General features: G+C 48.6%; 1 protein-coding gene across 2 annotated transcripts in view; it reads left to right on the plus strand.

The window, feature by feature from the left end:
• The first annotated feature begins 822 nt into the window (after nucleotides 1–822).
• MFHAS1 (multifunctional ROCO family signaling regulator 1) overlaps nucleotides 823–13,587 on the plus strand; it is a 130,628-nt gene continuing 117,863 nt past the window's right edge. For both annotated transcript variants that reach the window (XR_010561446.1, XM_065405175.1), the window contains exon 1: nucleotides 823–4,057. Coding sequence is in view for 1 of the 2 variants with exons in the window: in XM_065405175.1 (XP_065261247.1) it covers nucleotides 823–4,057 (3,235 nt within the window). In the remaining variant the exon portion in view is untranslated. The remainder of the gene's footprint in view (nucleotides 4,058–13,587) is intronic.

Here is a 13,587-nt window from a genome sequence, read left to right on the forward strand (position 1 = left end):
TTCTGTTTTACTCGCTGGCTGAGTGCGGAGTTGGGGTGCAGGGTCCTTTGGCTTCCTCAGAAGCCCTGCCCAGCCCAGGCGGACTCGCTGCGGGAAGCACATGGTGAAACAGGGATGCTGAATGCTCTGAGGTCAGACCCAGGAAGGCCAAAGCCGGATAGGCTCCTGCCCTGCAGACACTGTGCTCAGAGCGAGGAGGCCTGCTAAACCAGAGTCCTGACTGGCTTCATTCGGAGCAGTTCCAGAACATCGCCCCGTAACTCCCTGTAACTCAAGGGGACCAAGTCTGTGCTGTGAACCTAACAGCTTGGCTTCAAGCCCTGCCAAGGTCTAGGTGAGGAAATAGCAGTAGGTGGCGCTCTTTTGCAGGCAGTCTGGTCACGCCTGGGGGGGGGGTGGGGATGTGCCAGAGCTGGAGCAGCTGGGACGTAGGGGAGGTGGGGCGCCGGTCCCAGGCAATGGGGCGAAGGGCCGGTCAGGGTGCGGGACGCTGAGCCCAGGCAGAGGTGAAGGAAGCCGGAAGGGCGCCGTTCCCGGCGCTGGGGGCGGAGATTGGGGGCCGGTCTGTGTTCCACCCCTGGCAGGGGGGGCGGCCGGCCGGCTGGCTACGCACGGGGGCGGGCCGGCCTGGGCCCCTCCCCCGGCGGGGCGGTGCGGCGCTCCCCTCTCCCGGAGCCGGCCCGGCGCGGAGCATGGGGTTGGCGGCTGCCGGGGCGCCGGCGGGCTGGGGAGGTCCCGGCCTGGGGGCTGGAGGGGGCTGCGCCGAGCGCTCCGCGGCCAGGCCCGGCCGGTAGGGCAGCCCCACTCCCGCCCCCCGCGGCTATGGCCGAGCCCGAGCCCCCCGCGGCGGCCCGGCGCTGGCGAGACGCCGCCCTGCGCGCACGGAAGCTGCGGAGCAACCTGCGGCAGCTGAGCCTGGGCCCCCGCGAGGAGCCGGAGCCCGCCGGGCCGCCCGTGCTTCGCCGCCCGCCGCTGCCCGCTGGGCCGGGCGAGCCGGTGGCGCTGAGCCTGAGCGGGCGCGGCCTGGAGGAGCTGCCCGAGGGGCTGGGCGCCGCGCTGGGCGGCCTGCGCGTCCTCAGCCTGCGCAGGAACCGCCTGTCCCGGCTTCCCCCCGCGCTGCGCCACCTGGGCCGCCTGGCCGAGCTCGACCTCAGCCACAACCGGCTCGGCGGCCTGGGGGACGGCGAGGCGCTGGCGCCGCTGCGGGAGCTGCGCAAGCTGAGCCTGAGCCACAACCAGCTGGGCGCGGACGGCGCGGCGCTGCCCGGGCGGCTGGGCGCGCTGCGGCAGCTGGAGGAGCTGGACCTGAGCTTCAACCGCCTGCGCCGCCTGCCCGAGGCGCTGGGCCGCCTGCAGCGGCTGCGCTCGCTGGACGTGGACCACAACCAGCTGCCCGCCTTCCCGGCGCCGCTGCTGGAGCTGGGCGCGCTGGAGGAGCTGGACTGCTCTGGCAACCGGCAGCTGCGCGTCCTGCCCGAGGGCATCGCTGCCTTGCGCTGCCTTAAGATCCTGTGGCTGAGCGGCACGGGGCTGGGCACCCTGCCCGAGGGACTGTGCCAGCTGGGCGCCCTGGAGAGCCTCATGCTGGACGGGAACCAACTGCGGGTCCTGCCCCCCGGCTTCGGCCGCCTGCAGCGCCTCAAGATGCTGAACCTCTCCTCCAACTTGCTGGGTGAGTTCCCCGAGGCCGTGCTTGCCCTGCCCAGCCTGGAGGAGCTCTACCTGAGCCGCAACCAGCTCCCCCTGCTGCCTGCCCGCCTCTGCCAGCTGCATCAGCTCCGCACCCTCTGGTTGGACAACAACCGCATCCGCTACCTGCCCGACTCCATTGTGCAGCTCCACAGCCTGGAGGAACTCGTGCTGCAGGGCAACCAGATCGCCATCCTGCCCGAGGGCTTTGGGCAGCTCTCCCGGGTCACCCTCTGGAAGATCAAGGACAACCCGCTCATCCAGCCCCCTTACGAGGTTTGCATGAAGGGCATCCCCTACATTGCCGCTTACCAGCAGGAGTTGGCACACTCCCAACCTGCTCTCAAGCCCCGCCTCAAGCTGGTCCTCATGGGCCTGAAGGATGCTGGCAAGACCCTGCTGAGAAGGTGCCTGATGGAGGAGGAGAGGCAGAGAGACTCTACCCTGGCTGCAGCTGGCAAAGATGCTGGGAGAACCCAGCAGCAACGAGACATCACCCTGGGCCTGATTCCCGACGGTGTTGCGAAAATACAGCTAGGACATAGCGCCATTACTGAGCCCCGAGATGCTTCGTCTGCAAAAGGCTCCTCGCTAGGATATGCCTCCATTGAGCAGCAGGACCCACTGCTGTCCCCGTCCCTTAAAGTTGCTGGGAAAATCAAGTTAGAGCACCAGGACGGCTGCCTGTCTCCATCCCCAAAAGTTAATGGGGAAGCCCAGATAGGACACTTCCCCATGCTGCTGGAGCGAGACGCCCCCCTGACACCATTGGTTGCAGGACTTCCAGGCACCAGCCAGGGCATCGAGGTGACGGACTGGACGGCAGATGTAGAGAGGGGTCTGACCTTCATTGTATATGAGCTGGCGGGTGACCCTAGCTACGATGTGATCCAATCCTTCTTCCTTTCGCCAGGAGCCCTGTATGTGCTGGTGGTGAACCTGAGTGCCTACACCCCACATTGCTTCTACTCTGCAGTGGGCTACTTCCTGCACTGGCTAGGTGCCAAAGTGCCCCATGCTGTAGTGTGCATGGTGGGCACCCATGCTGACCTGTGTGCTGAGCGGGAACTGGAGGAGAAGTGCCTGGACATCCACCACCAAATTGCCCTGCAGGAGAAGCGGGATGCTGAGGGACTCCAGAGTTTGGCCCAGCAGGTGGACAATGCCCTAGGACAGGACTTTGACCTGCGTTGCTCCAGCCCCCACACTGCCTTCTATGGGGTTTCAGACAAGAACCTGCGGCGCAAGAAGGCCCAGTTCCAGTATCTGCTCAACCACCGGCCGCAGATCCTCTCGCCGGTGCTGCCCATCAGCTGCCAGGACCACTACCAGGTGCGCCGCCTGCGGGACAAGCTTCTGTCAGTAGCTGAGCATCGGGACATCTTCCCAAACCTGCACCGGGTGCTACCCAAGTCCTGGCAGGTGCTGGAAGAGCTGCACTTCCAGCCGCAGGCTCAGCAACTGTGGCTCAGCTGGTGGGATTCAGCGCGGCTGGGCTTGCAGGCAGGCCTGACCGAGGATCGACTCCAGAGCGCCCTGTCCTATCTGCATGAAAGTGGCAAGCTGCTGTACTTCGAGGAGCATCTGACTCTGCGGGAGTATGTATTTCACAATCTGCCCAGGCTCATTGACATCCTCAATGTCTTCTGCCAGCAGGACACCACGGTGCTGCTCCAGAAACTGCTCAGTGACACCCATATAGATGAACTGAGAACCACCCAGCTCCACCACTACGTGGAAGGGTTCCTGCTGCATGGGCTCCTTCCTGCCCATGTTATCCGCCTGCTTCTTAAGCCCCATATCCAGAGCCGGGAGGACCTGCAGCTTATCCTGGAGCTGCTGGAGAAAATGGGGCTCTGCTACTGCATCAATAAGCCCAAATGCAAACCCCTGAATGGGGCCACTGCCTGGTACAAGTTCCCCTGCTATGTGAAGAACGAGGTGCCCCATGCAGAGGCATGGATTAATGGTACAAACCTGAGTGGACAGTCTCTTGTCATTGAACAGTTGCAGATTGAATACACCTTCCCCTTCATTTTCCCACCTGGGTTATTTGCACGCTACAGTGTCCAGATTAACAGCCATGTGGTTCAGCGGTCTGATGGCAAATATCAGATTTATGCCTACAGGGGGAAGGTGCCTGTGGTGGTGAGTTACAGGCCTGCTAGGAGTACTCTGCAACCAGATACTCTGTCTATTGCTAGTCACGCATCTCTACCAAATATATGGACAGCCTGGCAAGCTATTACCCCCTTAGTGGAAGAATTGAATGTACTGCTTCAAGAATGGCCAGGTCTGTACTACACTGTGCACATCCTCTGTTCCAAGTGCCTTAAAAGAGGATTGCTGAACCCCTACGCTTTTCCAGGTAAGGGGTGATTCAGATTGGCTTTAGTAGCCTTTACGTGGTTTAAATATCACTCATTCTTCCAGAGCACTGGTTTTCAAAGCTGTTTGGTTTTGTGGGTAACTTTTTGGGGGATACTTCTCTTCCCAGCCAAATTCCATCCCTTCCCTACAACTACAGTACATAGTTACATGGGAGAACATTAGTATGGCCTGAAGGAGACAGGATCAAAATAAACTTAATCTGCTGCATGGTCATATTCCCTTTGTCCCCCCTTTTCTAGCTATGTGATCTATTTTTGTCCCTCAGGGTAGGGTCTTCACATAGAGTAAGACTTAACCCCCAAGTTGCCTGCACTCCCCACTCTGCATTTTTCTGTTCACATTTTATTGCTTACTCAAAAAAACAAAAAAGGAAGCTATGAAGCAGCTACTCTGAATGCAAAGAAGGTTTTTATTTAATTTTTTTGTCTAAAAAAAGCCTTCAGAAAACCTCAAATTCCTGTCTAGATCTAGAAGGAATAATCACTTCCTGAATACTGAAGGGTGCTTCATTATCCGGGTCTCAGACCTCAGTTTGAGAGCTATTGTTTGGAGAATAACTCTGAAACATTTTTTAAAACAAATTTTCGTCGATGCTTTAAGTATATGTGAAACTTTAAAGCCGGTGTTTGAAAGAGGTGGTAGTTATCACAATAGTACATGTTTAGGTAATGGAAATTTTCCGATGGCCTCTGGTTTGGATTCTGTTCAATTTAGTATGTATGCAGATGCTGCTATCTCACTTTATAAAACTGTTGCCACTTTTGCTGCTACAGCCTCAAAGAGAACCAGAAAAGGATGCGTTAGCAATCAGTGCCTATCAAATCAAAATAAACTCTCGACCTTAAGCAATGCTCTGAGCTTTCTACCCCCGCCCCCCCAATGAAAGTACTTTGAAATATATTTTATTTATAAAGATTTTTAATTGGAAAGGAGGTGGAATAGTACTTAAACTGAGGATAGTAGGACTCCTGCTTCAGCTCATGTGGTATAATGTGAACAATTTAAATATTTCTTAAGCTCTTTAAAGCAGAGAGCTGCTAGTTGTGCCCCAGCCTATGTCCTGGCTCAGTCAATTACGTCTCCGCCTCAGTGTATTAAGTTATGTAAGTGACTGAAGGGGGAGCGTGAGCTTCCATTTCTGTCAGCCATTGGTAGCTATTGAAATATGGGGTGCATACCTGGACTTCTCTTTTGTGGACACACAATACAGTTTTCCTTGACTGCTGACCAATCTGGTGTTTACGCTAAATGGAATTAATTAAAAGCAAAGCAAAAAAATTAACTGCAAAGAAAATAAGTAAAATGCACAAATAACAGCAATAAGCACTGCATGTGCCTGCTTCTCCGTCTGGTGGGTGTTTGCTAACCCCTCCCTCCCCATGATCCATCCTGGTCCCTGATTCGGCCAGCAGTGATCATTCCTAGGCTGTAACTGTAGCGTTGATAAATGGAGAACTCCACTTCCAGCGCTTATCAGGTGAACTAAATGCATCTAAAAATCGAGTACAAAGGAAAATCTCTCTCTTTCTCTCAACATTGGCAAAAGCTGTTCTACTAACCTGAGTGAGAGGCATAACATAATCCCCACTCAGACCTAAAAAATCCCTTTTCCTCTTTGTGTTTAGTCTCCTGAAATTATTGTACTCTGATTTTTCCCGACTTCTTTTTTTTTGGGTAGCTGTGTGAAAGAGTACATGAATTGAAATCTCAGTTGGAATCTGTATCTATATGCAAGAAATTCCCATCAGTAGTACTGATAAATTGTGCGTTACTCTTTTGTGTGAATGTTTTGACTAGTTAAAAGGATGCTTGGAATGGCTCCTATATGTTCATAGAATCTATTACAACTCTAAGAAGATTAGATCAGTGCTTCTCAAAGTCAGGCTGCGCTTGTTCGGGGAAAGCCCTTGGCGGTCCGAGCCGGTTTGTTTACCTGCCGCGTTCGCAGGTTCGGCCAATCTCGGCTCCCACTGGCCACAGTTCGCCATCCCAGGCCAATGGGGGCGGTGGGAAGCGGCGGCCAGCACATCCCTCGGCCCGCGTTGCTTCCCGCCGCCCCCATTGGCCTGGAGTGGCGAACCGCGGCCAGTAGTAGCCGTGATCGGCCGAACCTGTGGACGCGGCAGGTAAACAAATCGGCCCGGACCGCCAGGGGCTTTCCCTGAACAAGCGGGGGCCCGACTTTGAGAAGCACTGGATTAGATATTGTAATTGGAATACTTTCTACTTCTTTGAAAACTTTAACAGAATCAGTCTTCATTTTGAAATAGATTAAAAATATTTGAAATTTGTATCCTATTAACCAGAAAGACTGAGAGATATGTCAGCTTGTTGTTCAGTTAAGAATTATTACAAGGCAAAAGAGTTTTATACACTCTGTAGGTTAAAATGTAATTTTGGACACCCAAGAAAACACTATGTCCAGTTTTTCAAAATTGCCCAAAGCCAGGATCCAGGGTTATCTGATGTTCAAAAAGGCTGTGCACCCATCAGGTCCCGTTGACTCAAAGCTTCTACTTTTGTTTGTTTGTTTTTAAAGTTGCTCTCTGCATTTTACTAAAGAGGTTGAAATGTTCTTCTTTTTTATGATTGTGCTGTAGACAAAATTCAAGTATTGTTTTAATCAAAGTCAGCTGCATTGCTGTAGTGCATCTGGTGAAGACACTGCAATGGGAGAGAGCTCTCCCCTTGGCATAAACTCTGCCTCCATGGGAGGCAGTAGCTATGTTGGTCGGAGAAGCTCTCCTGCTGACACAGCACTGTCCACCACAGTGCTTAGGTTGGTGTAACTTCCATCTCTTGGGGGTGTGGATTATACCAAAGTAAGCTGTAGTGGAGACCAAGCCTTAGTTTGTGTCATTTGGGGGGGTTACTTAGTTTTAATTCTCTGATGTCTGACAAAGGTTAACAATCTGTTTGCTTTTGGAGAGTACTTGTTCCATTGTTCTCAGACAGTCTCTCAAAATCAAATCAGAAATAAGATGTTAAATCAAAGTGGGGAAGTCTTGTGCTGGTCTCGGTTGAATCTCAGCCAGCTAGCATTCATCCCAGCTGCAGTTTATGTGGGATACTTCTACATATTTTGGGGTGAGTTTCCAAACCCTTAATGAGGGTTTAAGTGGCATGGAGGAGCCTATGGGGAATCTCTAAGTTTCACTACTGGAAAGTAGACTGCGTTTGTGCATATTGAGCTGACGTTTCAAGTCCGCATTAATATGGCCCAAGACTGTCTCAGATTGGCAGTTATATCAGGTGCAGAGAACTGGTCAAACATGGTAGTGGTGGGACAGAAGTGGCCAAATTTTCATGGAGGGGGGAAAAAACCTAGGTAGGATACAGAAAGCAAAGAATAGGATGAAATGGTCAACTTTCATCATGGCCAAAGGCTTCTTCTGGATACTGTGTGCAGTATTGGTCATCTAATCTTGAAAAGGCTATTGTAGAACTGGAAGAGCTCAGAGAAGAGGGGTGAGAATGAATAAGGGCCTGGAAAAACTTTCCTATGAAGAGAGATTGAAAAGACTGGGATTGTTCTTAGACAAATGAATGAGAAGGGGACAGGATAAATGTACCTACAATAATGAATTGTCTTCTAGAAAAGGTAAATCAGGAACTTCTGCTCTTCCTGTCTCCGATCACAAGGGGAGGTGCCATGAGATTAAAAGGTGGGAAATTCAAAACTGACAAAAAGGAAATAGTTTTTCATGCAATCTGTGAGCTCACTGCCACCTGAAGTCATCTGGAATTGCCAGGCTGGATGAGACACATGTTTTCCAAGGTGCTAAGTGGCTAGGACAAGGGTAGGCAACCTATGGCATGCGTGCCGAAGGCGGCACGTGAGCTGATTTTCAGTGGCATTCACACTGTCCGGGTCCTGGCCACCGGTCCGGGGGGCTCTGCATTTTAATTTAATTTTAAATGCAGCTTAAACATGTTTTAAAAACCTTATTTACTTTACATACAATAAAGTTTAGTTATATATTATAGACTTATAGAAAGAGACCTTCTAAAAACGTTAAAATGTATTACTGGCACGCGAAACCTTAAGTTAGAGTGAATAAATGAAGACTCGGCACACCACTTCTGAAAGGTTGCCGACCCCTGGGCTAGGAGCTCCTGCTGTTCAGGTGGGTGAAGGGGAGAACGTCGTTCTCAGTGGGAGCTGCTGGACGCTGAGCTCTTCTGAAGATTTAGCACCAGCTGACTCATGTTGAAGTTCACTTTGAAAATTGGAGTTGGAAACCACAATATCAGGTGTCAACGTGCTCTCCTTTATTTATAATTAAATTCTAGGCTGCTGTTTTTCATAGACCCAGTTGCTGTGTAGCAACATCTCATTTAATAGAGATTGAGTCTAGCATCTGGCAGCATTTACATAGCCTGCCATGGGAGCTGGGTTTCTTTTTTCTTGCCTTATTTTAAAGGTAGCTGCTGTAGCTGTTTTGTTCTAGACTTAAATTCTTCTAAAGGATGATGTTTGTCTTATTGGAGCAAGAGGTCAATCTCATCTAAATCTGTGGGGCAAGGCTTACTTTTATATAACCACTGGGTGTTTAAAGGTTAGACTGTGGAAAGTCACAGATCAAGCTGAATCAGTTCTGTTGAGTTGGGTTAAGAGGATAGAAGATTAGCTGTAAAATGTAAGTAAACTGTAAAACTCTAAAACTCTAGCGCTGTTTGTTCAGTGTATCCAGGTTTTCCCTACTATTCAATGTTGGGTTTGGATAATGTAGTTTGCTATAAATAATGGGATCCAAACTACTCTGTTTTCCCCAAAGACTTAAATCAAATCTACAGGAAAAAGGCCAAAATGCCCACCTCAAACTGTACATACATACTATGAATTTCGTGTTTTGTTGAGGATGCCCAGCACCTGGGATGGCTGATGTATTTTTGTTCTATATTTAGTAAATCTAAATGAAATATTACAAAGAGGAGAAAATTGGGCAAGCCCACTTACTCTATGGGAGAGATTGTCAGAAACGCAGAGATCAGTTAGGTCCCCAGCTTTTGCAGGATGGATTGATTTAAATCAGCAAGCAGAAAAGCTTGATTTAGATCATTGATTTTAATCATGTTTTGCATTTGTACATTTTATTTTTTTCTAAAGAAAGGTTGATTCTCCTTGGTTACCATTAAAACACGTTATTTGCAACTAAATATAATCTTTACACTACATTTGGTGGTTCTTTTTGCTGATCAGGAGGATATGTTATATCTATCCACATTTATTTAAGCAAATAAATAGCCTAACTTACTATGATTCATCTTAGTGTTTATATTTTTATGTTAGAAAATGGTGAATGATGCATTTCTTATTTACTAGATTAATGTTTTTATTTATAATTTGTCAAGCCCTCTTTGGATGGAAAATAAAATTCAATTAAAAATACACAACTAGCATTTTATTTTTTTGTTAAATAAAACTACTCCAAAGTGCTAGATACATAAGGGAAAAAAACTGGATCAAAACATGTTTTGCATTTAAAACTAGCTGATTTATTAAGCAAGGGAAATATCTGTAGCTAATTAATTGAACTAATTTTTTCTGATCCCCATGTCCTTCAAGATTTTAGAGCTAGTAGAATTTATCCTCCTATAGTTTATTCAGATTACCTGCTTTTTCAACTCCAAGTTGGTTTCTTAACTTTGAATGAACTAGTAGTCATTGAACTGAACTAGCTGAATAAACTGAAATGAAGCAAATATTCTCTCTGCACTTGCAGAAGAGGCTACTGCTGTCAAAAGCTGGTTTAGCACTTCAGCAAGCTCTGGTTCTAGGCAGTGATGAGCTGCCAAAATATTAACAACCGGTTCCCTCCTCCTCACCCCACAAGGGGGTCGTGCCCCTCCCCCTGGGACTCCTGCCCCATCCAACCCCCCACGTTCCTTGACACCCTACCCCCGGGACCCCTGCCCCATCCACCCCCCTTCCCTGTCCCCTAACTGCCCCCTGCTGCCCCATCCAACCCCTCCTCTCATTCCTGATGGCCCTCCGGGACCCCTGCCCCATCCAACCACCCCTTCTCCCTGTCCCCTGACCACCCCCAGAACCCCTGCCCCTGACTGCCCCCCACCGCCCCTTCCAACACCCCTGCTCCTTTGTGACTGCCCCCCCCAGGACCCTTGCCCCCATTCAATTCCCCTGTTCCCTGCCCTCTGACTGCCCTGAGTCCCGACCCTAATCCACCCCCCCGCCCTCTATCCAACACTTCCTCCCTGCTCCCTGCCCCCCTTACCGCGCCGCCCGGAGTCGGGGGCCGCGCCGCCCGGAGTCGGGGGCTGTCCCAGAGTTTAAATTAAAAAATTAGATTTTTGATTGAAATCAGATTTTTTTTAATTTAAAAAAATCAGTATTCACCCTGACAGCTTGCACTGAAAGTCATTGGGAGGAAAAACTACCGTTTGCCACCTCTTCTCAGGATTGAGGACCAAATTATCCATGTTAAAGGCGTCTCTGTTAAGCTGCCACCACAGGGAATGGAAAATGCAGAGAAACTTGCTGCACATGTTGGCAGAAATTTACAAGTTATTTGTAAAAATACCGATACTTTTTAGAAAGTGACCCATGGGTTAAAGTTACTGTGCCAAGCACATCATTGATTCCTTGATACAGTGGAACCTCAGAGTTACGAACACTTCGGGAATGAAGGTTGTTTGTAGCTCTGAAATGTTCGTAACTCTGAACAAAACGTTATGGGTGTTCTTTCAAATGTTTACAACTGATCATTGACTTAATACAGCTTTGGAACTTTCCTATGCGAAGAAAAATGCTTTTTTTAACCATCTTAATTTAAATGAAATAAGCACAGAAACAGCTTCCTTACCTTTTCCATTTTTTTAAACTTTCCCTTTATTTTTGTAGTAGTTTATATTCAACACAGAACAGTACTGTGTTTGCTTTTTTTTATTTGACTCTGCTGCTGCTGACTGCATACTACCAGTTCCAAATGAAGTGTGTGGTTGACTGCTCAGTTCGTAACTCTGAGGTTCTATTGCAGTGGTGGGCAACCTGCGGCCTGTCAGGGTAATCCACTGGCGGGCCGCGAGACAGTTTGTTTACATTGACTGTCTGCAGGCATGGCTGCCTGCAGCTCCCACTGTCTGCGGTTTGCCGTTCCTGGCCAATGGGAGCTGCGGGAAGCAGCGCGGGCTGCAGGGACATGCTGGCTGCCGGTTCCTGCAGCTCCCATTGGCAGGGAATGGTGAACCGCGGACACTGGGAGCTGCGGGTGGCCGTGCCTGCGGACGGTCAATGTAAACAGACTGTCTCGCGGCCCGCCAGCGGATTACCCTGACGGGCTGCAGGTTGCTCACCATTGTTCTACTGTATTGTTTTTTTCTTCTTCGAGTGCTTGCTCATGTCCGTCCCATGTTAGGTGTGCGCACTCTCATGTGTATGGTGGTCGGAGATTTTTCCCTTAGCAGTATTGGTAGGGCCGGCTCTTGCGCCCTCTGGAGTCCTGCGCTCATGCGCTGGTATATGGAGCGCTGCCGGCCCCGCGCCCTCTCAGTTCCTTCTTACCACCAGTGATGGTGGCTGGAGCACTCCTTGCTCTTGCAAGTGCCCTTAGCGTTGTTTCTCGACTCTCAATTGTTTTCCTGTAAATAGTTGAATAGTTAGTTATCTGTTGTTTGACCTGCCCCCCCTGCTGTTGGAGCAAGAAGAAACTGAGAGGGTGTGGGGCCGATGGCGCCCCATATACTGGCACATGAGTGTGGGACTCCAGATAGTGCCAGAGCCAGCCCTATGGATATTGCTAAGGGAAAAACCTCCTGCTGCTATGCATGTGGGCACGCGCACACCTAGCATGGAATGGACATGAGCAACACATCTCGAAGAACAACCGTTACCGAAAGGTAGGTAACCGTCTTTGATAAAATGTTACTAAAGCAGTAGGAAACTTGCCAACATATTAGAAGTTCCCAGTGCAACAATTATTACATATTTAAGCTGTTTGGAGTTTCTGATAAGCTTAATACTATATACTAATGTTGATTATTGATTGGGTAAAAATTTTGTAACAACTGTGTAGAAAAGCAGTAGTTCAATTAAACTTTTCTTTAAAGGAAAGAAGATTGGTAGGCTGGAAATGTGGCCTATCCTTTTTCACGTTGGCGCAGAGTCTGTGCCTTTTTAATGCAAATAACACTTGATTTTTTTTTTTTTTTTAATTTTTAAAAATAAATGCTGTAAAACCCTTATTTCTCTCTCCTCCTTCCCGCCCCTTTTCTTAAAATGTTTGGGTAGCCCCAAACTCACAAATAACACTTCAGTAAGTAGTCAGCATGTCTGCGTGCGATGAAAGCAAATTGTCAAGGGACAATATTATAAATTACAGTTAGGAAAAAAGTTTTTAAACAATAAGGAAAGATTACAATTATTGTACTTCGTTAAGGAATCCTGGGTAAACAATATAAAATGGGTTTATTAATTCAGCAAAGTTTCCCTTAATCAGCTGGTGTCTTGGTGCCAGCGTGGCAGCACATTGCTTGAAGACAGTCATCTCTTGCTGTAGGCCCTTATGATGATTCCCCAGCTCAGCAACGAGAGTGTAATACTGTGTTCAGTTGAATGGATCTTTCAGTTTGGTTAGTGAAGCAAAACAGAATTCTGTGCCTTTATTGCATTACTTTTTAGACTTGCTGAAATTTGTTTGTGCAGGAAGTGACCTGTAAAAGGGATGCACTGCTTTGAATTGGTCTTTGTTTTGTATTATATAAATGTTAATTAACAGCCACTTTTCTGAGTTTGTTTATTTTGTTGATGTAAAGCTCATGTAGATTTTTGCTTTATGGATTAGATTGACTGCATTCATATTAAGGCTCGTTTCTGCTGTGTTTCATCACCTCTGCTAATGAGTCTTGTGAACTGGTTGGAGACACTGTTCTGTAGTGATCTCCTCCATCTCTGACCAGGTGTATCAGAATCTTGTATTGTCTGCTTCGTTTAAAAACTTGATAACTTGTAGTTCTAGTGGCGTTAACTTACATTGTTAGGATACAATTCAGTAGGCTTAGTGTGATTAGACTCTTATGTCTTCATTATGCGTGCCATTGACAGCAGTATGAGTGGAATTGCATTTAAGACTGGATGCTTTTTCTAAAAGGATCTGCTGTAGGAATTATTTTGGGAAAGGTGTGTGCCCTGTGTTTATGCAGGAAGTCACAATGGTCCCTTCTGGCCATGGAATCTATGAATAATCTGCTCGTGCAGAGCAAGAGTAACTTGTAAAGTAAGCTAGAGAGAAAAGGTTCAAATTTCTTTAAACATCACTGGTTTTGTGAAAATTTCTTTGAAGAGATGTTTCAGAGTAGCAGCCGTGTTAGTCTGTATCCGCAAAAAGAACAGGAGTACTTGTGGCACCTTAGAGACTAACAAATTTATTAGAGCATAAGCTTTCGTGGGCTACAACCCACCTCTTCGGATGCTTCGTGGGCTACAACCCACCTCTTCGGATGCATCCGAAGAAGTGGGTTGTAGCCCACGAAAGCTTATGCTCTAAT

Source organism: Emys orbicularis, chromosome 5 (assembly GCF_028017835.1).
Source record: "Emys orbicularis isolate rEmyOrb1 chromosome 5, rEmyOrb1.hap1, whole genome shotgun sequence".
Taxonomy (NCBI): Eukaryota; Metazoa; Chordata; order Testudines; family Emydidae; genus Emys; species Emys orbicularis.